Genomic DNA, 25,968 nt, shown 5'->3' with positions numbered 1-25,968 from the left:
AAATTTATTTAACATTTTATTTAAATACTATTAACATGATTAATCTATTCAAATTCGTATTAAATAAGTTTATAAATAAATTATATAAGTCAAATAATCGAAATCATAACTTGATTAATTAAATGATTAAATAATTATTAAATAGATTAAGTAAATTTAACCTGTTCAAAACACATAACTGTTGTGACCAAAATTACCGAGTGTAATATATGCTTTGTTGAAACCAATGACTATGCTTATCCAATTTTCATAGTTATCTTGAAGTTGTTCTTTTTTTTCCTTCAAAAGAGAACTTTAGCAACTTTCAACAATTTGCGGGTTCCACTTTCATGAAAATACAACTATAAAACATGAAGGTGGCATGATGTTATTGATTCTCAATAGCTTTTATACGCAATCTTGTACTAAAGTTGTTCATAGTTAGTAACAGAGAAGGGAGAATATTGATTTCTCAAAGTTGAAATTTGACGACAAAACTTAATAATAACTTCCAGAAATGGAAAACCTCCCTATTAATTACTCAAATTTACTTAATGGGTTCCTACGTTTACTCTTCTCCAGCTTTTCATGCACTGGCTTTTTCTTTTTTCACCTGAACGAGGTTGGTTTCTACTTATGCAATCATTGCAGTGTAGCTGCATTATCTATTCCCAAGACAGCTGCCACTCAGCATAATAAAAAAGGATTCTTTTCTCTGCTGATTATCCTCAACTTCTCTAGAATCATTTCTTTACACAGTAGACCATTGTCCTTAGCCATATCTAACAGAAATGGGAGACCAAAAGCGAGAAGAAATTGAGGTTATCCACTCATGGTCTGCTCCAAGATCACTCAGTACTAGTCTCATGTACTCTTTTGCTCAGGTAACACCAATGTTTTTTGTTTTTTTTTTTTTAATTTTCTGGGTTCGATGATTGGAAGGTGAGAAAGTTGAGGGGAAAAAGTGAAGAAAATGAAAGTAAATTCTGAATCTTTCTTGTGATATAATATATGGGTTGGTTTGAAATTGGAACTTTAGATTGAATTATAAGTACCCGATGACATTGCTGAGAAAGTTGGGAAAGAACGAAGAAGATGAGAGTAAAATTTGAAACTTGCTTTTTATTTAACATGTGGGTTATTGAGAAGATGCAACCTTGATGAAATCGTTCTGGTGTATTCTACTTCTGGTAATGTGATTGGTTGCTGATAAATTTTACGAAGAATGAGGAAGATGAGAGTAAAGTTTGAATCTTACTTGTTTTCTAATATGGGGTTTCTGACAAAATGGAACTATGGATCCCTTTGTAATTAACCCATTAGTTTTGTTGTGTTCTGATTTCTGATTATTTCATTGCTTATGAAGAAGTTGAAACAATAGTGAAATGGATTATTTTTATTAGGGATGAAATAATTTAGTTATCTAGACTGTGCAAATCTCACTGTTTGGTGGATTATGGTAATTGATCATGATTTTTACTACTGGAATACTGGTATCTTCAAGTTTTTGAAACAAGTTACTGTGCTCTACTTGTCAGTTTGATCAGAATTCAACTGAATAATGATCCTACTGGTTCTTGGGTTTTCATTCTTGTGTTTTGATGTGGGAATGGGATTTGGTTAGATTTTGGCCATTAGTTTGCTTTGTGAATATGAAAATCTTGGCGTTCTTCTAAAATCTAACAAACTAGTTGCAGTATGTTTGGGTAAACTTGTATTTAGTTGAACTAGATGGTGTCCTATCTTATGGTCTGAGCTATAATTTTTCAGAAACTTATGGAGCATTGAAAGGTTTGTATTGTTTCGGTAACTATAAAATATTAATATGAATCTCAAAACTGGGTTAAGTCTGTGAGTCTACTCTAGGGACAGTGCTCGATGGTGAAGCCATAATTTTGTAAACAAGTTTCTCAGTTTGCCAAAAGGTAGATGTTTGCCTCGTTCTTTGGTGATATGCACTTATTAATGGTTTCATTTTCTGCTATTCTTAGAGGGATGACATAGAAGTGCTGGATGAGCCCCTCTATGGAACTTTTCTAAATGTGACCGGTGTTGAAAGGCCCTACCGTGAAGAGCTTCTATCTAAGATGGTATGTCACATAAGCTTAACCGATATTTTCTACTTTTTGCTTCCTTCCTTACTTTTTAAGATGGAAAAAAATAGTTTAGATCTTAAATTTTTCACTTTATTGGAGCATTATTTTTATTTTCCTTAAAACAGAGATGTTATGCCTTATGTGATTAAAGTTCCTTGGAGATGTTGACTTTAATTATGTTTGAAAGACCAAATATCTTTTAATTTTATTTCTCTGAATAATTTTATTGACATTATTATGGGACAAGCTGTGAAACATATGGATGAAAAGGAGAAAGTCCACATGAGATTTATGTTGCATCACCTTAGGAAGGTGCCCAACATTAACCCAATCAAACTGATCGACCTTTAACTTTCTAGAGAAGTCAGATGACCAACTCTAGTACCACTGAAATTACCCTTTTTAAAATGGGGGATGCTGCCCCAAATTGAATTCACTGTTTCATCTCTATTTAGATCAGAAATAAAAAATGGCAACTGGAAGGTCTGAATGGGAGTTGTTATTTTCTACAGCATAATATGTTAGAAATGGGTTATGTGCTTTGCTCCAATTACTCTGTAATCATGCAGAATGCTACTTTCTTTTTATCTTTGCTTTGGGAAACCTATTGCATTCTGTTTCTTACGTCTGATCCTTTCAATATAAACAATGTCTTTTCTGTTTCTGGTTCCCCTCTATGTATGCTTTCTTTCACTTGCTCTTATCATCTCCCTCTTATAAATATTTTTTGGAATAGGAATGCGATGGTAATAAAGTTGTGAAAGAGATAATTTATGGTCCAGGAGGAAAGAAGTATCGTTTTTGTAAGGTAACCTATACGTTTTTCCATCTAGCAAGCATAAGTCCACTCCAGAGAATTTTTATTTCCAAGTAAATTCTGCTAAGCATTGATTGCTGCTAATTTTTCTTTTTTCAAATATTTATGTTGAATTGTATGGCTTTGCTTAAGAAAACTAGAATTATTTTTGTTCCTTTGGGAATATATTGATTTCAAAGGAGTTAATTTTTTAAGTTATATTAATTTGTTCTGGTATAATTAATGTTTCAACTGTGCATGTTAGATTAAAAGTCTGACTCTATTCTAAGTATGTTTTACATACAAAAGTGTGTTGACTTTCAATGAAAGAAGGTTTCATGGGTTTTATAGGTCGACTTTGGCTTTTTCCTTAAATATTCTAATTCCAGTAAAATTGAGAGAAATGTATAGTGGAAAGCATCAGCAGATTCTGAGATCTAACTCTTGGTTATCATAGGTAGAAAATTTGATCTTTGAGTTGATATTTTATAAATTAATTTCCCTCTCTTTGCAAACAGCATATAGCAAAGCAACGGGTACCTGGTTTGCCAATTGACTTGCTGCAGAAAGGAAAACACTTTATACTGATAAGAAATCCTGTTGCTGTACTGGTAAGCCGTTTGAGAACACATATCTATCTCACTTCACTCAGATAAAGAAATTATATAAGTAAACTAAAGGTATCACGCATGTAAATAGTAAATTCTATTTTTTTAGAAATGAACTTCATGTGTTAATAAAGGCATTGGAAATATTATTCTCTTGAGAGCTTATACTAAACCAAGATTGATAATTTTAGGCTTAGTGCTTAATGTACTAACTTTTGTTATCTCTGCCGTTATTCACTGATTTTTTTATGATTTGTTTATTGTCTTGTCAGCCATCCTTTGACAAGGTTGTGCCTCCATCCATTCTTGAGTTAGGTTTGGGAGAACTAGTTTCTATATACAGTGAGCTCTGTGCATTGGGAAAGCCCCCACCTGTCATTGATGCAGCAGACCTTCAACAAAATCCCGAGGTTATATATATTTTCTAATAAGTTAACCCACAGAAAGCTTATTATCATACTGCATATGAATCTTACAGTGTATTGAGCTATTTATTTTCTCAAACCTTGAAATCTCATACTTGTTCTCTCTTAGATTATTCTTATATATATTTAATATCCAACGGGTATGTTCAATTTACAATTGCTGCATATTTTTTGTATTTATTCATCTTATTGATGTGCAGGCTACTTTACGTGGTCTTTGTGAAGATTTGAATATTCCTTTTCAAAATGCAATGCTCAGGCACGTGGAAACCTTTTTTAAGCTAAAACTTTTAAATCCATTTACTGGCTCTTCCTGCAGCGCAAGTTACTTAACTTCCTCATTCATGGCAGTCTTGATGAGCTGCTCAAATGATGGCTTAGTTTAGCTCAATAAATCTTATGCTGACTGACCAGGATTGTTTAGTCAAATAGTTAAAAATTACTGTGCCATCTCATGACACTTGATATATCTCTTTCTTATAGACCATATCTTTCTCTTGCATGTGTCCCCTTCTTAAATTTCTTTGGAAACACCTCCACTTCTACTAGAATAACTGTTTGATGCAGTCATATCTCATACTTAACGCTCAAAGCTATTATTTTGTACTTGGTCTTTTCTACTAAAATAATAATTTCATCATCATGGTGGTCAAAACTTGATCAGATGGGAAGCTGGTCCAAAACTGATAGATGGTCTATGGGCTCCATGGTGGTATAAAAGTGTGCATAACTCGACATGTTTCACACCCACAAGAAAGTACCCTAGGGTATGTGACCTATTCATTCTTTTCATTTTGAATTATGAATTGTAAATCAGTTGCTGTCTTAACTAAATCTATAAAGTCATCTTATATTTCAAGGCTTGATGTGCTGAAAATAGATTAATTTATGAAAGAAACAATTATCAAAGCTTGTTTTAAAGGCTTAGAAAAACAGATTGGTGCTTTTTTGACAGTATAGTTGGCCCTTGTCCTTGGATTAAAAGCTCTAACATGAATCTTTTTGCTTTTCGTCTAGTGAACTAATCTATCTATCACCTAGATAATGAAAGTTCATGCTTTTTTACTTCAAAAAATTTATATCTTGGAATAATTACAAGCAGAAATATTGGAATAATTGATGAAGTGTTGATATAGTTATGTCCAATCTTGCATCTGTTTTCAGGCATTTCCTTTCTCATTTTATGACTTGTTGGAGCAAAGTCTACCTTTCTATAACATGCTGAGGCGCCATGTGAGGCATACATCATCCCTTCTAAAGTCCCCCTTACCTGTTCCTGATCTTCCGGTTCCTGAAAATGAGAAGCTGCTGGCTTGGGTTGGTGATGAGATTGTACCTCGTGAGAGTGCAAAGGTCCTTAATCATGGAACCATTATAGATCTGTTGTTCATTGACTTTCCTTTATGAGCGTTAATGCATAGGTACATTAGGTTTCTCATTCTTAGCTTGAGAGATGTATACCAGGTTTCAGTGTTTGATTCAGTTGTTCAAGGAGGTGATGCTGTGTGGGAAGGACTTCGAGTTTACAGTGGAAAGATATTTAAGCTTGAAGAGCATTTAGATAGGTTGGTGAAACTAAATGCTTAAAAGATAACAAAAGCTGTATTTGGTTTTGTTGCTGAGTGCTGTCATATGATTTGTGCAACTTAGTTGGTCAAAGTATCCTTGCATGATGTGCCAGTGATGCTTCTATGTTTTCTGAGTTGACTAGTTATACTAATTGATGAGTGTATATTTTAAATTCTGCAGCTTTTATAAACAACTCTTAGAAATGCACGGTATAGCATGCTGTATTTTTTTTTAGCTTGCCATTTATAGGTCTATTTCTCTGAATTTTCTGTGGCTGTTGCTAAGAGATGTGGACATTAGTCTTGAGTGCTTTGTGAAACACGGAAGTAATGCTCACTTGGTTTCTTTTTACTCTTTTCTTTTATATTTTTCTTTAAATAATTAGCAGATAATATTTCCCCTTCTTGAGGCTAATAACTTCTTTACTTCTATGGGATGTTGCCAGGAACCATGAGATTCTGAATTCCCTTTAGTAGGAATTGCAGTAGTATACTAGTTAATTAGCACATTTTCAAACAAAAAAATTATCTGCATATTTGTGGCCCCATTCTTTTATCCTATTTGTGATCATATGGCAAAAGATGAATAAATGACACATATGTGAACTTCAGATCTATATGAGTCCTCACTGATACTTTTGGTTCATTTCACAAGGATGTTTGATTCTGCAAAGGCTCTGGCTTTCGACAATGTTCCAACTCGTGATGAGGTGAGGATCCGCAGATGAATTTGAATTCACTTTCTGTAAAATATCAGCACTTTATGGTATTGGGCATTGGTTGATGGCCATTGTTTGTGCAAGCATCTATTGCTTCTGCACTTGCAAGGAAGTTCATTGGTTGATTTTAGTAACATGTGGCATTATTGCAGATCAAAGAGGCTATCTTCAGAACTCTCAATGCCAATGGAATGTTTGATAATACACACATTCGACTAACACTTACTCGTGGGAAAAAGGTATGAAACATTTTCGCCTTCTCTCTGTCTCTCTATACTCTGGTAATCATTGAATTGCCTTAAGTACTGCACCTCTAAAAAACGAGATTTTGCAAAATGTTGGTTGTTGCCATTCAAAATTCTTGTTTGGCCTAAGAATTTCTTCACTGATTTGCTATAAACTCATCTTGTTCAGGTTACTTCTGGGATGAGCCCGGCATTTAATCTTTATTCCTGCACTTTGATTGGTAAAGTGATTTTAAGTCCTTCATATACAAGAGACATATTCGTAAATTCTTATTTCTATTGACACACGGATGTTATCTGTAAATTAATACAACACTAAGAATGTGCTATTGTAGTGCATCTGCATAATATTAGTTGAATTATTTTTGTCAAGTATAGAACTCGCTTCTATGATTTGTGGTTTTTCAGCTGACACGCTTATGTTTCCTGTGAAAAAAAATGCAGTGCTTCCTGAATGGAAACCCCCTGTTTATGACAATGTGAGTGGTATAACACTGGTTACTGCTACTACACGACGTAATTCACCAAATGTAAGATTCTTGGTGTCTTTTCTTGCCACTATTTGGTACTTGCTAGAAAAGTTTAACAGAACATATTTATGTCTGGTCTCCCTGTGGCTTATGAGGGAAGAAATGCTGGGTGCTTTGTTTCTATTTAATAGTATTTGCCTTTAGGAAATTTTATCTTCCTATGACCCAGCTGACTTTGAGTCATTTTTATCCCTTTCAGAATTTGGACTCGAAGATTCACCACAATAATCTTTTGAATAATATACTAGCGAAGGTATTGTCCTACCCAGGACTTTGATATGATTGGATGACAAATCTGATAGTAGATAAAGTTTAGATCTAATTTGTGATTTGAATGGTTATTTTCATTCTCTCATGCAATACAGGCAAGTGTAGTTCTTGATTTGATAGCTTTCATAACATGAAATGCTTCGGTTCCTAATGTTAACTGATTTATTATATTTTGCATGATAATAACTGTATTAAGTTGTGAGTTTTCTTATTAGAAAGTGGCAGTGGACTTTTTCAATCTCTGAAACGTAAAAGTTTCATCTGGGTTTGGTTATTGGTGGATTGTTCAGCTTAAGGATGTAAACCATGATCATGTGATATGGCCATTGTGTTTACTCTGTTATGGTGGAGTGTTATGTTGGTACTACTAATGCCAGATATGTATTTTGTTGAACTACGACTTGGACGTAATTGATTTATGTGGTCTGGTGCAGGTAGAAGGGAACAATGCAAGTGCTGATGATGCAATCATGCTTGACAAGGATGGTTATGTATCCGAAACAAATGCCACAAACATTGTAAGACTAGGCTTTTGCTTCAATTTCTGATTTTAGGTCTATGTGTGAACCTGGAAATTTAGTAACACAATGATGGAGTACTTATATTGGTATGCTACCTGTTGGCGGATAGCATTTTAGTTGTTAAAAAGACATTCTTTTTCTAAACACACATGTGCTTTGCAAGTTGAAAATCTCTACCTGAGAAGCATTCTTCTGCTTCATGTTGCAGTTTTTGGTAAAGAAAGGCCGTGTTTTGACACCTCATGCTGATTGTTGTCTTCCTGGGATTACTCGAGCAACTGTAAGTTGCCTAAACTTTCATTTTAGCTGTAATTTATGTCCTGGCTGATGAAACTCCCAACTTCCTGATCTCAAGGAAACAAGTAACCCTCTAGGTACATGAAAAGTAGTTCAATATCTCATCGTTGAACATGGCTAAGTTTGAATACACATTGCCTACTTGATTTCTGTGGCAGAATAAGCAACAAAAAGTTTATTGATTAAGTGCGACTATAAATGATTGCTATCTCTCAATATATTGGTACAAATCAGGCTGTAGTGTATAATGATATGAATTTGCATCTCTAAAATCTACCCTGCAATTAAGGATGCAATAATGCAAATATGCAGAACAAGAACCTTTTCGCTTTTTGTTTTTGTTCAACATATTTTATATCCTTCATTTAAGTAAATACTTAAAAAGTCATCCAACAATGTTCTTTTTTTGTCAGGAAATGTTCCTGTGTAAAAAGTAAATGAACTTGTCTTACTCATATTAAAAAATTTCTTTCCTTTTAATGGATAAAATATGGTGAAATATTAAAACTATTTAGTCAGTACTTTGTATTATCTTTTTGGTGCTGATATGACTCTCCTGTCATTGGCATTGCAGGTCATGGAGCTTGTTGTAAAGGAAAAATTTGTCCTAGAGGAGCGAAGAATTAGCTTATCTGAGTTCCATACAGCAGATGAGGTTTCCAGTTATTTTTCTATAGAATACATTTCAAGAAATACTTCCAAAATTTTGAATGAACTGCTCCTCTGTTTCACAGTGATATCTTAGATGAAGTTCCTTTGAACTATAGTAAAAGGCCTTACTACCTGCAGAGTAATGACTGGTTGCCTCTATTCTAGGTCATATTATAAAGTTCAGTGGCAGTTTTTTGTCATAAGACAAGTGTTTATGATGATACCTTTGTCCTGATACCTTCACGTAGAAGCTATTCTGGTTGTTTCTATTAATTATATCCTTCTGCTCAGACTCCCATATCTACTTCCGTCTAGAGTAGTTATTATTTTGAGTGTTTCAAGAGGCTGACTAAAATATGATAACAGCTGCCTATAAAGGCGTGTACATTTTTAAATAATTGAAACACACGCTTAATGTTAAATTTGTGAACACAGGATATTTTTGGCACAATATTCACAAATGACTTTAGATATATCTTCCTTGCTTGTAAAATTTTCTTTTACATGTGTTTGAAGCTATGATTAAAAAGGATTCCCTGCAGGTATGGACTACCGGAACGATGGGAGAACTCAGCCCGGTGAGTTCCTTCTTTCTAAATATTCAATTTAGAACCTTAGTGGACTGAGAGGGAGAGTATTCAATTTTGCTGTTTGCGTTTTCAACACAGGCTGCCTACTTTATTCCCTTGTTCAATCTAGATGATGAAATATTCTTTTAACAGGTTGTAAAAATTGATGGGCGCATCATTGGTGATGGGAAAGTGGGGCCTGTTACTCGAAGATTGCAAGATGCTTACAAAAAGCTGACAGAAGATTCAGGAGTGCCTATACCAACCAACAATGAATCATGAATAACATTGTTTTGAAGAAGGTTCACTCTCTTGTGCATTATTTTCCACTTAAGATTTATTTTATCTGTCCTGTAGCTTCCTGTTTGAGATGCATTTCCATACTTTTAGTGTAACTAATGGAAATTCCTCATATATACCAGGTCATCATTACCATTTACCAACCAGCAGCACATCTCAAGATGAATATGAGTTAGGATTGCTTCCAGAGCCATCATTACTAGAGATTTTGGATGCATGACTGTTGTTCAGTATGAAAATGGCTATTCTCTTTTTTCTTATTGGCAAGATGCTTTTGGTGTGGAGCAACCTCCAGATAAATAATGCATTCAATAATTGTGAAAACCCCTTATATCAGTCCTCTGTAATGAATTATATCATCAAATTCAATAATATGTTCTAAGATATCTATCATCATGACTTTAATCTTCAATTGCATTTGCCTGTTGAGTTTATAGAGAAATGGTGGGTTGAGGAAAGCAACTTGGACAAGCAGGCAATAGGTATTAGTGATGTCTCAAGACTTTAATGTTAGTTGACAGCAGACACACCATGTGTTTCAAGGCATTTTGATTCCAGTTTTGAATACTGGAATATGCAATTGGCCTTTCTTGTGACTGTTTCCTAACTTTGCTGTCACTTTGTGAAACAATTTACCTGGATCTGATAGCTTCATTATCAAGCAAATTCTCTGTTTCATTTCTGTTTTGCCACCTAATGGAAAGATATCTTGTGGTATTAGAATTCAGAAATATTTGGTCAATTGTTTCAAAGGCATACACACAAATGTTTGCTTATAAAAGAGGTGAGAACTTCCATTTTTTTAGCATTCCAATTCTTGTAAAGAAACGGATTCCAGACTAGCATGCTTAATAGTAATTTTGAATCAGACTTTCAAAAACTAAAACTTCAGCATCCTTCTCAAAGGATGACAAGTTCAACATAAACCCACAATTTTTCCAGCAAAAAAGTGCTCATAAAAACTTCAAGCCATCATTTGCTGTGATGCTCAATTAAGCATCTCTGCTTCAGTTGATTTGCATTCCGAAGAGTTTAAAACCTGTGGTATTAACATCTTCTGTTGCATCTACTGCCATTAGTTCTTGCTCTTGCTTCACCTGCTTTCCACCATCAAAGGCATAACAATGTCCCAGTCTAAGCTGCAAATCCACTTCTCTTTCAACCTGCAGATTGGCTGCCTCAGCCAATGCATCATCGTTTCCATAGTTGTTCACATCTATCATGCAGAATCTCTGCACCTCTTGCTCCTTTCTGCTCTCACATACATAGAAAGAAATCACATCATTAGCTTTCAGTTCTTTTTCCTTCAAAAACCGGTTCCAACCCCTGGTGAAAACAAAGCTTTGGCTGCTATTCCAGTAGCAATAACGAAACTTCCATAGTCTCATAAACTTGTCATAGAAAATCAACTCAGCATCGCTTCCTTTGCTACCGCTGCCCTCAATTGGTGGAAAGAACTTGACAGCATATTTTTTGGGGATAACAAGTCTGTTCAGCTTGCCTACATCGCTTGGTGTTAGCTCCTTCTGAAACAGCTGTTTGCAGCTTAGCCCCTTACCGCTATATTTCCGTACAGAGTTCAGATCAATCTCTACTTTGCCATTTCTAAAGCTATTCTTGAGAAAATCCATGAACTTGTATTGGTAAGAACCATCCCTTATCATGCTTAGCACAGCTTCAGCACTGTAATTGCTCTGAAACTTTGGCTCCTCAACTGTGATGTCAGTCAATGGAAAGTTCCTATGAGTGTCTCCAGTACGAAACTTGATTGCTGCACTGTCATAGGCCATAGCTGCATCTGTTTCGGATTTGAAAGTTCCTAGCCAAATCCGGGTATGATTAGCATATAACTGAGCACCCCACTGCCCATTCTTCTGTCGGATAACGCCTTTGAATCTTGATGAGGTACCATTACTGCCGCTTCTTTGGCGTTTCCTTGCAGGGTGACTGGTGCTGATTGAATCTGAAACTTCTGAAGTTGCATTTCCTTCACCACTTGAAATCACACTTAACATCTCTTCATCCATGGTCTCTAAGAAGTTAAACATATCGATGTTGAAGCTTAGTACGAAAGCAAGTACTGAGGTACTGAAGTAAACAATATAAAGCTGTTGCTGACAATAAATTGCAGAAAACAGAATTCATATCCTAGCTAAATATATTCAGCAAGCAGATGCTCCATGGTGTCAAACTCCTCCATGGAACTAGGCAGTGCAACACAATAATTGCTGAAGTTTAAATTGGGGTTTCAACTAACAGAGAATAAAATGGAATTATATATATATATATATATTGATATATCAGTCAGCCTGAAAGACATTCAGAAAGATCAGATTTGCTAAAGTTTCCTCTAAATAAACAAATCTATTACTCTGGGTTGAAAACCACTAACAGTTAAAACTATATCATATTCATGTAAGATATCTAGCTGTGAACTTGAAACAGGAGATAAACAATGTTGCACATAAGTAACAAGTATCTATATTTTTTACGCCTTGCTAACTATTCTGCTAAATCCAACCCGTAACACTTCTTTAATAGTTATAAATCTTACTTACAAAGAAACTTGGATCCGCATTCAAGCAAGAACAAATCTGGATTCTAATCTAAGACTGATTCCTTAGACCAATTTAATAAAATCAAAACAATCATGCCAGAAAAATGTTTTTTTTTTTTGAAAAGCATAAGAAAAATGTTATCAGTAACTGAAAATAACATGGAAGAAAGTAACTGTTAAAAATCTAAAATCAGGTACCTGAGTAATTAAGCAGCAGAAAGACAAAGCTGTGGGCTGTCTCTCAATGGCAAACAAGGTTTGTGCTATGAGAAAACAATCATAAAGCCCTATTTACTACTTATATGTAGTTGGAAGAAACTTGACAAAGAAGAAAGATGTTCCAAAAAAGGCAACAGAATAAGTATCAGAGAAAAATCAGCTCATTGAATTAAATTCCAACCTCCATAAGGAACTTTATTTTTGGAAAGAATATAATCCATGTTTGCATTGGAAAGGAAACCCAAATTTCTCCCAAACTTTTAGCACCATAGCTGGTGAACCAACAACCACCAGCAAACAATGACAGAAAGCTCAGAATCCTGGAGAGACAAAAATTGAGGTCAAAACTCAAAAAGCTGAACCTTTTAGGAAACAAAATCAAATGTAAATGGTTTCTCAAAATAACAGAATCAGCATCAAATCACACATCTTATTTCCTTATAGTTCAAACAGAAGATTTTCTTTTCAAAATTCCTGTAAATTAATGTTTACTAGGTTACAATGTCCATCAATGTTCACTGAGACACATGAAGTTAATTCTCCAGAATGCTTCTCCAGGATTTTCTCTGTCTCTTGAATGAAAACCAGCAACAACATGAAGATTAGTCATGCACTAAAATATTTGCAGAATTGGGCTTTGACAGTGATTCATAAATCACATAAAAAATTCATCTGGCTGATCTCATGTCCTCTGTTAAAGTCCTGCTAAAGCATAATCACACAGAACACCCAAAAGATTCCCCATGGATATAATGCCCTTTTATTTGTTTTAATATTTCAAAATATCGTTTACTTGGAGAAAAAGTCATTGTGCACTCAGCTCTGCTAAGAACTCAAGAAGTCCGAATTCCGACCAGTAAAATTCAATATTTTCCAATTCGAACATGGCAGTCCTTTTCTTTCCTATAACCAATCATCCTCGGTGAAAGACAATAAAAATCTCTAATCCTCCTGGGTACAATCATCCATGATCTTCACACCACAACTTGATTTCAACATATATATACAGAATTGTTATCTGCAGAATCTGTACTATAGCAGATGAAAGAACTTGTAATTTTTTTTTTTTTGTTTTTGATAAGCCATGAATTAATTCATTTATAAAAGGTTACTTGAAGCTCATAACCCTCCATAGGTACCCCAAAAGTTTGTCCAGTATCCTCCCACCCTGTACAAAAACATCCATAAACTATCATTTACAAACAAGAACCCAGCCTGCAACACTCCTAACCATAAGAGACAGATTACAACCTAAGACCATTAATACTGCAGCCTTCAACTCCACATTCACTAGCATTAACTTACAATCAAACGGCTGAAACATGGGTTTTACCAGTCTCCCAATAAAAGACAGCTCACTGCAACCAAAAGACACCGTCCATCCAGGATGGATCATCCTAGCTTTGAGCCACCAGGGAGCATTCACATTGCTCAGGCCAGTATTGCAAGTCCTTTAAGCTTTCCGATGGTTTCCAATCTACTACCATGTCCCAACGAAAATTCTCTCATCCAACTTTGTGTAACCCAGACATGCTGTAGGACCAGACAGATGTTGTTTCACATCTTCCTTTTTATTTCCTTTAGGCCATACTGCGGGCCGTACTTCCTTATCTAATGTGATTGTTGTCTAAAGTTTCTTTTCATTTTCCTGTTTCTGGGTATTTGTCAACTATTTTTCTCAGTGACTTTACACCTCTTTTGCTTTATTCTGTTTGACAAAAAGGAAATCACTATCTAACTATCTGTTTCATCCTGTTCTGCATTGCACCTACCATTTTCAGTTAGGTTGCTTTCAAAAGCTTCATCAACAAATTACACGAGCTGAGTTAGGACACACCAATAATTTTGAAGTAAAGGTTTTCATATCCTCTTCAATGTTTCCTCAAGAATCAAATTTTCCTTCTGCCTGTTAAAGGAGCTTAGCAGAAAATTAAGAGTCAATGATAATGTGAATGGAAAGCTTATTTTCTAATTCATGCACTTTCAATCATACTTTTTGTTACATCTAATTATAAAACATGTAGTTTATATTTAATTTAACAAAAAATATATATATTTTTTATCGAGTATGAATTATCGTATGATATCACAACATACAGTAAAAAATTTTTAAAGTTAATTATTAATAACAAGTTGTATACGTAAAATTTTAAAAAGTTTTAAAAGTATATTATAAAATTGAGAATTATAAAAGATGGTTATTTTTTTTAATTTAAACTCTTAATATGTTACCTAATAATATATATTTTTAAATACATTTTTCATATTAATTTAGTAACCAAAAATTAAAAAAAATTATAAAAAAGAGAATTCGATTTTTGTAGTATCTTTTTATCTAAAAATCTAAATCTTAAACCACAAATAAATAAATAAATAAAAATAAACTTTTATAATATATTGATTCATATTGTTTTTCCTTATTATCATAAGGTATATTGATAACAATGATTTGAAAAGTTATTCAAGTTTCATTAGGAAAATTTGGAACATAATCTTTCTTTGCAGTCTAGTTTGGAAAATGCAATGACCAAAATCTTCAAAAAAAAAAAAATCACTTCTCTAAATAGGTAAACATGTATATAAAGCTTGATCTTTCTAAATGCTTACTCAGGATTGAAAACCACTAACAATTAACATTACAACATATTCTTCTAATCAGCTTAGGGGAGGGGGGGCGGGGGGGGCAGATTTGGATTTACAGGCTAATTATATTGCTAATAGGTATTGCTATAGTCTACTAATAACCTGTTGTTATGGATTAATTTAGATTCTATTAACTTTATCTTCTAGTAAGAAACTGTACATTGTAAACAGAGATGGAGCCGTCATCTCTCAATTTTTAATTTCTTTATTATTATAAATATAAAATTAGATATATATAGTATAATTATCTTTATAATTACCTTTTAATCACTGATCATTCAAAATTCAAAATTCGTCATTGATCGTGGAAATCCTGAAATGATAATAATAATTAGAAATTTGCCAAGACAGTGACAAGAATCCTCTGTCAAGCCAGCAGCCTCTTGGAGAGGGTCTTTAGTGGAGGCTTTGGCAAACAAATTACAACTCCCTCCTGCTGGACAATCCTCTATCTTGCTTATAAAGCAAGAAAGCAACATCTGCAGGATCCACATGACAAGTCTAGATTCTAATCCAAGACTGATTGCCAAGACCAATCACTGCAGAAAATTTTATGAGTAGCTGACAATGCAATGGCCAAATATTTTCACAATATCACCTTGCTCCATTATTTATGGTTGGGTGCAAATTAGGAAAGAGTTTAATTGCTATTGATCAATGCCTCTGGCCAAGTTGAACTCATCAAATGCTAGATTACATATATAATAGTTCTGCAAAGCCTGTGGTAACTAGAATTCTTGTATGCTTTGGACTAAGTGCATGCTGCAAAGCCTGGATTGACCTTGGATACAAATTTTCATTATTGAATGATCAATTAATCCCTGGTGAACTAAAGACTAATGCTTAAACTTCCTGGTTAATCATAAATCAATAGCAAATACTCAGCTCTTTAATTTCCAGCTGCCAAGTACTTAAGTCTAAAAAACCCATGGAATTGCTTCCACATGCTTCTTCATTTTTAAAAATTTTGCTCCTCTTGAGTCACTCAAATATCTTAAGAACCCCATAGTTTCCAATGTAGATATTTGTCAAGTGAGAATGGGTTTTGTCAATTCTTTTTCAGACCAAATATATTGATGATGCCTACTAAGAGAAGATCAGTAAATAAATGATCATTTAACTTGTTTTTTTTTTTTCCCAATGAAAAATTTTCTCATTGAATTTGGTTTCTGTGCCCTCTTGTAAAAATCAAGATACAATACTGTAGGACCAATCAATGCTGCCTAAAATCCTCTCTTCTTTATATCTTTCAGCCATCCATCCTTATTCAAGATCATTGGTATATAAAGTCTCCTTGTTATAGTGACATTGAATGTCTCTTTTGCTTTATTCTACATATATATATATATAGTTTTTTTTTCTTACCTTTTATAACTCTATTTGTTTCCATTGAATTTAATAGCATATATGTTGTTAAAAAGCTTAATTTTGTATCTCTTTCTGTATTTTTCTTTTTTCTTTCTATATATATATATATATATATATATATATATATATATATATATATATGCTTTGTTTTTCCCACTCTCTTTTACTTGGCAATAAAATATATATAAGAAAAAACATATTGAGAGAAAGAGAGTTGGGTTGGGGAAGCTTGGAATCATTTAAAGCCCATGTCTCCCCCACTAGAAAACAAGAAGATAAAACAGATGAAGGGGGAGAAAAAGAAGGAAAGAAGGAGAAAGTGAGAGACAGAAACAGTGTAGGGGTTAGAATCTTCTAAAAATAAAATCCTAGATGGTATAAAGAAAACATGATTCTGTGGTTCACCTATGGGGGACTTAGACTCTTCTACAATGCATGTGAAAAGTGACACATATTTATTTTTTTAAAAAAAATTAATTTAAATTCCAAAAGAAAAACCAACCCCAACATATAACTCTCCTAAGCATACTTTTGTTAATATGTTAATTTATTGGCCATGTGTAAAGTTGTACAGTGCCAAAACATCCTCTTTAGTTCATTTTCCATTCATTCATTCACAGTGTTTCATATTTATTACAATTTACATCTATGTCGACTTTGCTGCAGGACCATTGATTAATACCTCAAACCACCACTTTTGCATTCACACTTGCCTTTAAACTATTGTTCATCCAAACCCCAACAATCCTCTTCTTATAATAATACATGTCTACAAAATATCACAGTGATTCATGTTTAAAATATTATCTATCCAAATCTTAACACTGTTAAAATTTTTCTGTTACTGATCTTTTTTTTATAATATACAAAGTACCATTTTGAACTCGAACCATTTAATTAAAAATGCCAAGCAATCCAAATTGATTATCAGCTCAAGATATAGCATTGCAAAGGAATAATAAAAGGAAAACTTGCAGCAAAAAAATCAAAGGACCCTCTACCCCTAAATGTATAGCTAGCTAGTGTCCAAGGGGAGCACATAATTTTAATTTGTCTCTTCATATGATTTTACAACAACGATCAAACTTTAACACTAATCTCTGTTCCTCTGCTCTCTTAAGGACAATCAAAACCCCACCAACATATCAACTTTTATTTCGCCTTGGGATTCGACCATGAACATCGTACAAAATTTCATGGGGCCATGATTATCTTCAATGCACAAATGATTTTGATTTGAAGTTATACAGGAGGAATAAAAAAAGAAAAAAAAAAAAAAAAAAGAAACCCATCATAGCTATTTAGGTACAAAATTTTTTCATGATATCATGCTTAAGGAAATTTTTACAGAAAGAGAGGTTTTTTTAAGCCTTTCTAAAGCTGCTTATATGGCAGCCTTTATCTTAGTACTTCTCCTTCATAGGTGGTCATGGTTTCAGCTTCCTGTGAGAGGAAAATTCTTGAAGCAGGCTTTCTGATATATACTAAAATATTCATGGATATCAGCATGTGATCAATCACATATTTCTGCTACTCTTGACAGTGTAAACTTGTTTGAATGATTCATATATAACTTAAAACATAGTCTAAGTTGTCAATAGGTCATTTTCTTCAGCTGCTAATTCTGATTTTTGACTTCATTTAGGATGGCTTTGCAGCCAAATTTTGGATTATGAATCATAATCTTGAAGACTTTTATGAAGAAGAAGCATCAGCAGAGCAACATTGATAGACTACATGTAATGAAATGGTAAGCAATTTAGTCCATTGTTAGTCAACTACTTGCTTCTTAAGGAGTTGAGAGTTGAGGGTTTCAAGATTCAAGCCCCCTACTTCCCTTTGGTTCCTACCTATAACACTGAGAAAAAGAAAAGTGGGGGGGTAAAAAGGAGACTGCCAATCTTAAATTGCCCCAACAACATCAGGCTATGACATGCATTATTAGTATTAGAATAAAGGTAGTTAGAATTGACCAGGCATTTCATGTGTGGTTGGTACCATTACATGCTCTTAAAAAAAGAAGAGAACACACAAAAAGACAGAATAAAAATTTAATTTATTTGAAAATTATGATGATTCTGGGGAAAGAAACAGAGAAAGGTTTTTCTAAAGCAGTTCATCCACCAGAAGTCTAGAGAGTGGCCTAAAACAGAACTACACTAATGAGATTGGAGGGACATCAGTGGCAATAGGCAATTTCAGGAACAACCTGAGAAGAAAAGGAACTGAAAGAAAAGCCTTCATATATGGATATGAAGGGGAAATTAAAAGGAGAAACAAATTACAGTGATGGGGGAAATTTCAATTCAACATGGCATCTTCTTGAATCCTACCTAGTAACTGGTTCACTGCTGTGGCAATGTCATCCACAGAAGTCAGCTTACAATCATCTTCTACCTGCAATTTTTAGGACCAAATATGCTTAATGCTGGAAACTCTAAACAAGATTTCTCTTCTGTGTTAAAGGAAAGGTTAACTGTAACAAGCTACTGGTGTTTTTCTATGATTAACTCACCTTGACGCTGAGAGAATAGAGGACAGTTTGATCAACTGTTGTGACATTGAGATGGAGGATGCTGAGACGCATACTATTCAGCCCTGAAACCACCTTCAAGAGCTGCGCGGGTCGCCTCTTCGCTCTTATTTTGAGGTTTGCATGGCTCTCCACCATGGTAACTTCGATGTCAGCTATAGCAGATTGAGTCTCAACCATTGTTTCATTCATGGAGATGGAACTATCACTCCGGGTTGAACTAGTCGAGTACTGTGGGAATGTGAAGAATTCAGCAAAAGCTGAGCAGCTGCTGCTGCTACCACCGTCTGATCTTTCCTTCACCTCGTTCTGAGCACTTAGAAATTGAAGACGGTGCTCAAGCTCCTTTACAAAATTGATAGCACCTCCAATAATCGATGCCTGATCACCCTGACCAAGAAGAAAAAACACAACCAAGACAGTTTTTTCATTAGCATTTTGTTTCATGTTATAACTAAGGAAGTTGAGAGCAAAAGACAAATACCCTTTGGACATAAGATTCAGGCATTAGAGATCGAAGAACAGAAAGATATTCATTCATTTGCTTCCTTCTATTTCTCTCCACAGCAATGTGAGTCATCCTTTGATTCTCAATCTCTTCCTTGTTTTTCCTACTCTTGGATCGACGTCTCTTGGCACGAGTCGAAGTAGTTGTTGAAGTATCCAAGGCTGAGGGTTCGCCGCCGTTGGTTGATCCATTAGCATTATTAGTAGCATCCGAGGACGAGTTCGGGTGGTGCAGTCGATGATGATCACCGAAATGGGGTGGAACCATGGAAGGTGGTGAAGAAGAATTACTCCAATCTCCATGAAGAAAACTGTTAGTCTCGGGTATTTGGTTGTCAGGAAAATGATGATCGAAACACACTCTCTCTTCTTGCTTTTCCAACCCAAAGTCATAGCTCCAATTCCCTCCTAACAAGCTGTACAGATCTTTGCTGTTGTAACCAAACAAGTCCTGCGGAAACACCACAGCATCTAGTGCCATTCTTTCTCTCTCTTTCTCTCTCCAAACTAAAAAGCAAAACCCTTAATTGTTTAAATAAGAATCATACCAAGCAGTTTAAGATGGAGAAGGACAACACCCCCCAAGAATAAAAATAGAACAGAATTCTGATATCAGCCTTGAGAGATTCCAGTTTGGGGTTGAAGAAGTGAGCTTTTAAAGGCATTTGATGAACACCCAAAGCCCAAAAAAAAAAAAAAAAATTGTACAGCAGAATTGCACGTGAAATAGTATGGAATTAAATTGTAAAAGAGAGCAAAGCAAAGCAAAGGGTACAAAAATATGATTTCCCTTTGAAAATATGGTAGAAGAGGACCTGTGCTGGGGTATTAAGGCAACATACTCTCCTCTTGTGAGCCACACCCTGTCTCCTCACTTTGTGAAATATTGAGAAAGAAAAAATCTTCTTTTATTTTTTCGAAGTATATGGAAAAGAAAAGACACTTTGAAAATAAATGAAAATGATGCAAGATATTTATGTGCTTTTAATTAATTAATTAATTAATTTTTGGATAAAAGGGTTGTCCACACTGTTTGAGATTTGATAGGATTATAATTTTTTTTTCTTTCTTTATACTATTTATAATCAACATGGGACATAACAAAAATAATTTTCCAAAAAATAATTCTGTTATTAAAAATTTTTCAACGGTTGCATCAAAATATTTCGGGATCAGAATCTCGTATTTTTTTTTTAAATTCGAAGAGTGCAAAAATTATTTTTGTTACGCGTTGCATCTTATATTTGTATTAATGCTTATTTTATATCCGTTCTAGCGAGGGTATTGATATGGTCTTATAATTAGGAGTGTTATTCAATATAAGGGTCGGAAAATATTGGTTTAGTAAAAAAAAGAAAATTAAATTCTAATGGCAATAGTGGCTTTACCCATTTTCAAGTTGTATAATATTATAACTTTAGGTTAAATATTATTACTTTCATTTGTTTAAGAAAATATATGGTCAAATTATTGCTTGTTTCAATGCAAACAATGGCTTAAACTTGATCAATTTTCTTTTTCCTCATTGGAATTAAGACTTTATAACCTAATGCAGTGATTAAAAATAAAAGAAAAACAAGTTTTTTTTGTTACATGTTTAACTATAATTTAGACAAATAAAAAAAATAAGTTCAACCTTATTTTCTTCCTCAATTTTAGGAATGTTTCATGGCTAACACATGTCTTGTTTTTTTTTTTTTAGATCATTTTTTTCCTTTTTTTTTTTAAGAACGCGCGGCATTATATACTCAAAGGCTAATACTTCCCAATAGAAGCGTGACAGCCACCTACCCAATGAGAGCCACATGTCGGCCAAATTAGGCAGCGCGTGGAGCACACGCACATGAAAAAAGCTGGGAACCATCCAAGCACAAGAGAAGAGGTTTTGTCATTGGGTAATAATATGGTCGGTCGTGCAAATCATGCATATTGATACAAAGATCAAAACAGAAAAAAAAAAAAAAGAAAAGAAAAGAAAAGAAGAAGGCTGCCATTGCAGAGATTCTTGCAATGCTATGAAGAGAAACAACAAACAAAGGGCTTATAAGACATACAAGAGAGTTTATTGGTTTTTTTTTTTTTTATTCTTTGGTAAAGACCTAGAAAGTTAGATGACTTTGGGTGTCAGAGATGACATGTGAAACCACAAAAACAAAAGACACTATACGAGGGATGTTACTCCTTTAATTGTTGTATAAATTATATAAGTTATAGGTGTAGTAGTAGTACTACTACATACTAGCTAGTATCAAAGCAAAAGGCTTTTCAAGTTTCCATCTACCTTTCTCCAACATAAAAGGGTATGGAAACCAAGCTTTTACATATATGTAAAAGATGCTTTTAAGTGCCCTTTTTCCCCAATGAAACATCCTATTCCTATTCCTACTCACTCTATATATATGATATCCTTCTTTTCAACTCACCTTACTTTCCAATGTTGATGTAATTTGTTTTGAGCTTATCTTTTCTTTCTTTTTTTTTTTTTTGATAGGAGATCGATGGATATAGTATCATAATTTTTGAAAAGTAAGACAAACGGGTAAAAAATATGAAAATAATTACGAGTATCATAATTAATTCGATTCATACATGTCGATTTACCCAAAATTGACCAATCATTGCAAGCAGTACAATTATTATAAACTTAATTTGAAATTTTATTTTCGAGTATGGTAGTAATTGAATAGCTGGTATTTTTGGAGTTTTGTTAGGTCTAGTCATTGGGCAATCTCTTTGGGGGGAGGGGTTGGTCACTATTATGAAGATGACCACACACCAACAACCATTAAAATAAAAAAAAAGAAAAATAATGCCAAAAAAAGGGTTTAATTAAAATAAAAAAAAAAAGTCAACCCCCAAACCAAAAAGAAAAAAGGCATGGGCTTTTAATTGAGTTTAAACCAATGCCAGCTAGGTATGAAAGAATAATCCAATAAAGGTTACCCAAGAAAATAAATCCAAGAAATATTGTTGTTGGCCACAAGAATTTAATCAAAATTTCTAAGTTCATTAGTCAATTTTTGGTGGACTATCTGAAAAATAAATTGAAAAAAATAAAAAAGAAGGCAAGGTAGCCATCATTGTGTTAATATGGCTGCTATTGCAAATGGGCATATAAAGGAACCAACTTTCAAAGGTCTCCTAGTCAAACTTTTTTTTATTGATGGCAATGTATGCTTATAGCAACTTGTCATTCATTTCCCCTTTTCTGAGGGTGTGCATATATCTTTTAATTCTCTGCATTCTCTCCCTTTCTCTCCTTTTCTTCTAGTTTCTATGACTGGCGGCTAATTAAAATTAAGTATAATTATGAATTTAAGCTCTCTGGAGAATTTACTGACTTTTTTAAAATTTAATTTCAAAACCTTAATGTATTCAAACACTTTTAACTCGAGACACCGATATCGTCACTAATTACTCCTTTCGACTCATTTGTTTAGTTCTTTTCGTCTCGAAATTTAATATAATATATATTAAAATTAAATATAGACAGATATTTAGAGACACGAGAGTCATATCAAGTAATCAATTGCAGTTGGATCTTTTGCACTCAAGAAACTTCAAAAAGAAAAATTATTCTCGATAAGCTCACAGGACAATTCAAACTTTCATTTATTTTTAGTCAAATATAAAACAATTGCAAGAAAAACGTCATGGTCATATCATAAAAGAGTATATATTGTATGTATAGAAACTTATGGGGGGTCATGTCCAGTGATAGGAACCCAGATTTTCCAATCTCTAGCTTTACTTGGAAAATTGAATAAAAAGCCAACACAAACTCAAAACCCTAATCAAAACAAATCAGAATCAATCAATTTTCGTCTTAAATCTTTGTCTATCTTTGCATGTATCTGCAACACTTGAAAAAGAAGTCACTCCTACTCCATTGCCAGCTCTATTCTTTTTTATCCAAATCCAATCTAATCTGCAATTCTTCATGTTATACCTATAAGTCCTATATAATCTTAGGTAAAATCATTTCATTTTTTTAACCCCAAAATTTAAAAAAATCACAATCCATTTCATATTTTCACCAACTGATCTAAACCCACTAAATAAAACATTAGACCCAACTGGCACTAGTTTGAATGAATCAAAAATATTGTTTTTTAAAGAGATACGTTGACAATCCAATCTTTTAAAGAAGATTACAGCTTAATTTGGATTATTAACCTTAATTTTTCAATTAGTTTTGCTCCAAATCTTGTAAAGATAAGACACAAAAGAAAGCATCTTGTCGTGAATGCTAATTATAGCATTTCATTATTTGATTAGATTAGATGCTAATTAACAAATTAAGATTTACTGTAGCTAACGACATATTATGCCTTCGTGCATTCACTTAAGCGGTCCTATTTAAATTGCACTAGTTTTTTCATATGGATTCCACTAGCTATAATAGCACTCTGACTTGTATTTGGCTCTTTGCATAAATTTAATTAACCTAGATTCTCTTGCCTTCCTCTTCTTTATTATTCATTTCTATGTCTAATATAATGTAGAGTAATATATTATAAATTTTGATACAGTACACACGTGCACACACACACACACATATATATATATATATATATATATATATATATATAATGGTATCGACGGTGCTATTAGGTTAAACTTTTGAAATAATAAACGGGTTTTTAATTTTAACTGAGATAGAAGATAATTGAAATTCAAAAATTCAAAAAATGTATTCTTGGGGTGGAAAAATTTGCAGGGAGAGTACATTGCTTGAAGGCTATGCACCCTTTCTTGAATATAGAAACGAAGTGTATTGTAATTTTCAAGTTAACCCACAAACATATGTGAATCTATCATATCATTGCAAAGGGACAATAATGTACTACAACACCATTATTTTTTTTCTCCTGTGGATCAGAACAATTTTTAATCTTTTTTTTTTTAGTATTTTCACGAAATTATGCGGCTAATACTTATATGATTAGGCTCACCCAACTTGTTTGCATGCATGGGTTTCTCTTTAAATTTCGGGTATTAATTTATTTGTTATTTATAGATCAATTTGTTGTCTTTATTACCAGGCAATGCAGAGACAAGTTTCCCAAAATAAAGTGATGGAAAACAATAATGAAAAGGAACTCATCAGCTCTAAATACAATATTAGTCAATGCTGCCTAAACACGCCAAATACCTTTGTTTAGAGCTAGTATAATTTTTATGCTATAGGTAACTTGACTTAAACTAAGGTAAGATCGAATATTTGAAAATTATACATGACGAGAAGATGACAAAGCTTTATTCGTGGTTATCAATAATTATCAATAAAGCATTTAAAGTTTATATTTATAACGAATCTAAAAGACAAAGATCATAATTCATACAAAATTTGACGGTTTAATAAGTTTTTAAGTCCGTGTTGTGTATTAATAAGTCGAGGAAGTATTGTATTAGTAAAGTTTTAATACTCCTGCCCCAAATTGATGAGAAAAAAAAAAATCAGGTAGCCCCAGGGCTAGTTTACCAAGTCATCAATTTCACGGGCAGCTTTGCTGCCTGTGGAGGATCCAAGGACGGAGCTGAGGACCCCGCCGACTACATTGAGTAGTTGAAATCTTGCTTGCCTTTATAATGAAAAATGGCAAAAGTTACGGTTAAATTGATTCACCTCGACAATGACGTTATTCAGAATGTAAGTTCTTTGTAAGACAAACGAGAAACCACACATTTACCTTTTAACTGGAGATTGGAATAACCTATCTGTCGTGGATTTTTTTTTACCAGAGAAAAATGCTTGGCTGATTGCATGTACACTGGGATTTAGAGCCTTAGGCCGGTTGGTTGATTGCCATTTAGATACAATTACCAAGGGAAAATTTGCCTGGTACATAAGACTTGGCCTGTCAAGGAATATCCTCCAGGACATGAACATGTCAACTTATATCTTTTCTTCAAAGTCAAAAACATTAAATCTTCATCATCTAGAAGCTATATAGCAACCAATGGAATTCAATGGGAGACTCTTCATCAAATTTTCTTTTTGGTTTTGAATTCATTTATGGTAGGGGGTTTAGTTTACCTCTTTGCTAGGGTTTTGGGGTGAGAGAAAGAGAAAGTTGATGATCAAATGCATGCATGTATGCCGCGTTCCTCAGGGAGTCGGTGAGCGACATTAAAAACAATGGGGGCCATTTGCCCAATGACCCATGGTTGGTCATAGCTAGGGTTTGAAGAAAATGAGCGCCATGGGGATTTGGTTTCGATGACCATTTCTTGATACCGGCCAACTTTGTCAGCATCCGGTCAAGCTGTAGATGAAAACAAACAGATTTTCAAGGATTTAGATTTTGTTGTTGCCGACGGGGGTGGAAACACTTACCCTCTCCCCCTCTCTCCCCTCCCCACCTCAGCTCCTTTTAGGCTTTGTCCCATCTCCATGTCAACCTTGTTACTCTATAAGGGGGCCCTTATGTATAACAGCTCACTTCCTTAATATAAACATTATGGTGTGTAAACATAATGTTTATACACACCTTAATTAGGTATAAAAAAAGATATTTAATTCTACAAGGTCTATACATTAATTAATCTCTCTTAGACTTGACG

The 25,968-nt window shown here is 33.9% G+C and overlaps 2 protein-coding genes and 1 pseudogene across 2 annotated transcripts; 1 reads left to right on the top strand and 2 right to left on the bottom strand.

Annotated features, from left to right (window-relative positions):
- The first annotated feature begins 536 nt into the window (after positions 1–536).
- On the top strand, positions 537–9,970 carry LOC18600426 (D-aminoacid aminotransferase-like PLP-dependent enzymes superfamily protein). The gene is made up of 20 exons (XM_088806573.1): positions 537–863; positions 1,971–2,069; positions 2,812–2,883; positions 3,390–3,482; positions 3,752–3,889; positions 4,105–4,163; positions 4,569–4,671; positions 5,069–5,257; positions 5,369–5,469; positions 6,128–6,182; positions 6,344–6,430; positions 6,606–6,657; positions 6,881–6,966; positions 7,166–7,219; positions 7,671–7,754; positions 7,966–8,037; positions 8,629–8,709; positions 9,248–9,283; positions 9,428–9,576; positions 9,697–9,970. Exons 1-19 carry the CDS (start codon positions 771–773, stop codon positions 9,554–9,556), a joined length of 1,683 nt encoding a protein of 560 aa, XP_088662699.1. The 5' UTR covers positions 537–770; the 3' UTR covers positions 9,557–9,576; positions 9,697–9,970.
- Positions 9,971–10,364: 394 nt separating this feature from the next.
- LOC18600424 (AP2/ERF and B3 domain-containing transcription factor At1g50680 pseudogene) lies at positions 10,365–11,676 on the bottom strand (annotated as a pseudogene).
- Positions 11,677–18,398: 6,722 nt separating this feature from the next.
- LOC18600423 (transcription factor bHLH94-like) lies at positions 18,399–20,028 on the bottom strand. The gene is made up of 3 exons (XM_018120514.2): positions 19,379–20,028; positions 18,877–19,284; positions 18,399–18,758 (listed from the first exon to the last, which is right to left on the bottom strand). The coding sequence occupies exons 1-3, from the start codon at positions 19,880–19,882 to the stop codon at positions 18,663–18,665; spliced, it is 1,008 nt and encodes a 335-aa protein (XP_017976003.2). The 5' UTR covers positions 19,883–20,028; the 3' UTR covers positions 18,399–18,662.
- Between the last annotated feature and the right edge of the window lie 5,940 nt (positions 20,029–25,968).

This window comes from Theobroma cacao, chromosome 5, assembly GCF_053813885.1.
Source record: "Theobroma cacao isolate CCN51 chromosome 5, ASM5381388v1, whole genome shotgun sequence".
NCBI classification, from domain to species: Eukaryota; Viridiplantae; Streptophyta; class Magnoliopsida; order Malvales; family Malvaceae; genus Theobroma; species Theobroma cacao.
This window is presented reverse-complemented; position numbering and strand designations above follow the sequence as displayed.

Coding starts and splice junctions, on each gene's coding strand:
- LOC18600423 (XM_018120514.2), bottom strand. CDS start 19,882: ATGGCACTAGATGCTGTGGTGTTTCCGCAGGACTTGTTTGGTTACAAC. Junction 19,285..19,378: donor CTGAATCTTATGTCCAAAGG/GTATTTGTCTTT, acceptor CTTCTTGGTCAG/GGTGATCAGGCATCGATTAT. Junction 18,759..18,876: donor TCTATTCTCTCAGCGTCAAG/GTGAGTTAATCA, acceptor TAAAAATTGCAG/GTAGAAGATGATTGTAAGCT.
- LOC18600426 (XM_088806573.1), top strand. CDS start 771: ATGGGAGACCAAAAGCGAGAAGAAATTGAGGTTATCCACTCATGGTCT. Junction 6,967..7,165: donor CACGACGTAATTCACCAAAT/GTAAGATTCTTG, acceptor TATCCCTTTCAG/AATTTGGACTCGAAGATTCA. Junction 8,038..8,628: donor CTGGGATTACTCGAGCAACT/GTAAGTTGCCTA, acceptor TTGGCATTGCAG/GTCATGGAGCTTGTTGTAAA.